Source organism: Ctenocephalides felis, unplaced genomic scaffold, assembly GCF_003426905.1.
Source record: "Ctenocephalides felis isolate EL2017-DRISC unplaced genomic scaffold, ASM342690v1 CF-g0.4_SCAFFOLD_01886, whole genome shotgun sequence".
In the NCBI taxonomy this organism is placed as follows: Eukaryota; Metazoa; Arthropoda; class Insecta; order Siphonaptera; family Pulicidae; genus Ctenocephalides; species Ctenocephalides felis.
The window spans coordinates 13,870,610-13,874,552 of record NW_020538040.1 but is presented as its reverse complement, the minus strand read 5'-3'; the positions used below and the strand labels follow the sequence as shown (position 1 = coordinate 13,874,552).

Sequence of the window (3,943 nt, the reverse complement as noted above, 5' to 3'; positions counted from 1 at the left end):
CATTTAATATACCTCGATCATTGCGTTACAGTACGGGAAGTTCCGGCAATTTGCCTTAAGGCATGATGCCATACCACCACTAGTTTATTTTCATTGATTAAGTCGATTATTTACACGAATATGTAAAGCCTTGAGGAAGTTCATGTAACTTACCTCAAGGCAAAATACCAATACCAACTATTTTAATATTAAATTTTTGGCTATTTTACTTAATAAATATAATATCCGGCAAATACATGGCCATGGCCATGGCCATGATTCATTCATTATTCACGGACAATTTCAATTGGAATTTTATGTGGTGCTTACAGATAACTATATTCTTATAAGACTAAATTTGAAAAAACCGCCTCCCAAATACATATCCAAAACCTGCAGTGCCATCTACAAGCGCCGTAGCTGAAACAAACTATTTTCGATCCTAATGTTGGCTGCGCAATCACACTAGAAATGTCTGGATTTTTCGAGCATCGTGTTTGTAAACATTTAACCATACTACGTTATACTGTCACATTCAATTAATACTTTGCATTCATTGACGAAGGAACGAAAATAAACAAAAATGTTGTGATTAAATTCCAATCATTACATGGATTCACACTGCACACTTTCTGAGTTCTCAACAGTTTCGTGCTATTGCTAAGGACAAAAATAATAAATCTGAAATGTCATACAACTACAAAAAGTGTAATAATATCAGAAAAAATAATATGCAATCCCCAATCATGGGTTTGTGTAATATGATGCCTGTCCCCACGGGGGCGCCGTGGAATGTACATGATATGCCTTGGAGTTCCAATATTCCCAATTCTAGAGTCATGGAATTTAATGCAGTACAAAACAATTGTGGACCTAAAATTATTCATCATAAGAGGAAGTCGGAATTAGAACCTGCAATGTAAGTGATAAACAAAATATTGATACAATAATGACAAAATTCAATTCTTGTCTCACAAGTTTGTGTAGAGTATTCTACGCAATGTAGTAATTCACAATAAAGCCTTGCGAGTTGTCTGTATGAGTTGTAAGAGAGTTCTGTATGAATTAGTAACTACTAGCATGCATTAAATGTTCTTTCTGTATACACCTATCCTAATGTTTTACTCGGAAGTTAGGCTCTGTAAGAAACCGTGTATCACGAAAAATTCACTCTTATATGGAAAAACCGTGCTAAATGAAAATCACTATAAAAAATGCCCTTTTGTCAGTTTGTAATATGATGAATAACAACCACATTGATCGAAAAACAAATATTAGTAAAGAGATATATATAAAGAATAAAAATTATCAACATCTATTATTATTTCATTGTAAACGTTGTTTTACTATATAATGTATTTGTAAACAATTTCTAAAGAATTCAAAAATTGTCATTTCAAACATTAAAAAATAAGTTGATATTTTGGTTTTCTAATAACACTTGCGATTTGTTTAATAATGTTTGTGTGTATAAATAAAACTACAAGTGAAACTATTTACTACAATTAAATAATATTCATCTAATGTAATTGAACATCATCTGTCGAAACGATTTGATATTTAACAAATCAGCTGTCCACTGTTTCATTTAAATTACCTTTCTACAAAAATTTTCAAATTAAAAATGTGAAGTTTCTACGCGGTTCTGAAATAATATCTCACCTTTTCCACAACCTCTGGATTAGCACAATTTTTTCAAGACTAATACTGGCCAAATATGTATAATCACTATAGAACTTAAGCATACCTAACATAATACCGAGGTTTTTTTTATATGTAAGAAGATTATGGAGACGGTTCAAAATTTCAGTTTTGGTTTGTAGTGATACTTTTCCTCTAACTTTTCACCTTTCCCACAACCTCTCGATATCCACAATTTTTTCAAGACTAATACTGGCCAAATCTGTACAGCCATTATAGATCTTTAGCATACCTAATATAATACTGAGCTCCATTTTTATATATAAGATTATGAAGACAGTTCAAAATTTCAGATTTTATAACTTTTTTTTAACTTCTGGCTTTTTATTTTGATCTCTTGCCATTGTTGAACTATAAAATTTTATATGAATTATAGATTTTGTAAAAAATAATTCTGTTACCTTGAATAAATTTACGCTATCAATTATATATAAACACTGATTTAAAGCGATGTTGCTCTTTGTTTTGGTATTTCAAACAAACTAGCTTATACACACATAAAATTTAGTTTTGATCATAAAACTGGGAGTTTCCATCTTATCTACATATTTCCATCATAGACACAGACTATGTACTAAGAATTTGTAATTATAATGTACATTTTCTAGTGTTGTATTTTTAAAACAATGAAAATGTGTAAAACGAGTACCATATAAAGCTGGGATAGGTGTATGTTGTTTTTTCTTTGCATGACTGTTAGCTCAGATTGTACCTGTATTTTTATAGAACTTTAACCGAATTATTATTGCTCATTACAGCCCTTCTAAGCAACATATATCTGAAGAAAAAATGGCTGCACATTTTAACAACTTACACATTTCATTAGACTACCCTACAGACTCTGTTACTTACGATAATTACGATATGGATTCAATGACTAACAACAATGATACAATTAATGTAGATTTTGAAACAAGATTAAAAAATGCACAAAAAATTGTTTTGTGTGAAGAAATGAGGCAGTTGAAAAACGAACCAATTGTACCATTATCATTGTTAAATAGTTTAGAGAGGCCCTGTAAGGCTGTTGTTTTATGGCAACCCCCACCTACATTAGATATACGTAATATTAATAGTTTAGAGCAAAGTGAAGAAAGAGAGCAAGACAATAATAATTGTTGTAGTGTTGATTTAAATAGTATGGAAGTGGAAATGGATGTTTGAGAATTTTGTGTTTATACCTTTTAAGTTAATTAGGAAAGAATGGCAATGAAATTTTTGTATGTCTTATTTCGATGAAATAAGCATAGTGTGCCATTAAACAATTTCAAAATACTTATATAAAATAAAGTTTATGCAGTCATAGATCTAAGCTAATTAACCACATAAATAATATTCAAAATGCTTATTGTTTGTAACAAATATAGAAGTACTTGTAATGTGAGACATTTACTTATTTCATGACAATATGCACTTTTTTATATTATTTATGTGGAATTGCAAGTTGGCATTATCAAATGTGTTGAAATAGTCTCACAGTTTAAAAAAACTATTTATGCATGTTATATAAAGATTTTATATACCACATGCAAACAATCTATTTTTTTTTTTTTGAAATGTGAGAGAAAATACCTTTAAAAAATTGATGAAATACAAATTAATAATTTTTTTCAAGCTTTGCTCCATGTCTTCTAGAAGCAGTGGAAATAATTGGTAAAAGACTTTTTAGAATATTAAATCAGGTGATTAAATATTTGGACTGTTTACAAGCAAGTTTAGCTTGTTAGTCTTATTTCTTAGCTTATTTTGAATCTTGTGAGTGTGTTGACAGAGAAGTTTATCAGTAATTAATTACTCATTATAAAAGTATATATTTTTAGTGTATGACCAAATTTAAAAGTGTGATTTTTTAATGCAATGAAGATTCTGTGCAGATATTTATATTCTTTAGCATTGTACACTGTGATTGTTCTTATTTTCTATATATTATTAAATAAATTTTTACAAAGATAAAATTGATCTTTTTTATTCATATTCATATAGATTGATAATAATTAATAATAATGCATTAATAAGTTATTTAAATTATTTACAATATCAATTAATATTGTTATGAAAATATTTTATGAAAAAATTGTCTGATTATTTGAAAAAGATGTTCGTTAAAACCAAGTAATAAAGCTTCTATATTTTAAGACTATGTATTTCTTAGTCAGTGTGCCAAAAAATAACTTAAACTTAAACCTAATTTCAGGCTTGCAACGAATAATATATTCGGCAACTACCAAATACCAAATATTCGCCATAATCTTGTGACCGAATA

The 3,943-nt window shown here is 28.7% G+C and overlaps 1 protein-coding gene across 1 annotated transcript; it reads left to right on the top strand.

Moving 5' to 3' along the window:
- Window positions 1-462: 462 nt before the first annotated feature.
- LOC113377950 lies at window positions 463-2,997 on the top strand. Its single transcript, XM_026618417.1, has 2 exons — window positions 463-898; window positions 2,439-2,997. Exons 1-2 carry the CDS (start codon window positions 666-668, stop codon window positions 2,842-2,844), a joined length of 639 nt encoding a protein of 212 aa, XP_026474202.1. The 5' UTR covers window positions 463-665; the 3' UTR covers window positions 2,845-2,997.
- The last annotated feature ends 946 nt before the right edge of the window (window positions 2,998-3,943 follow it).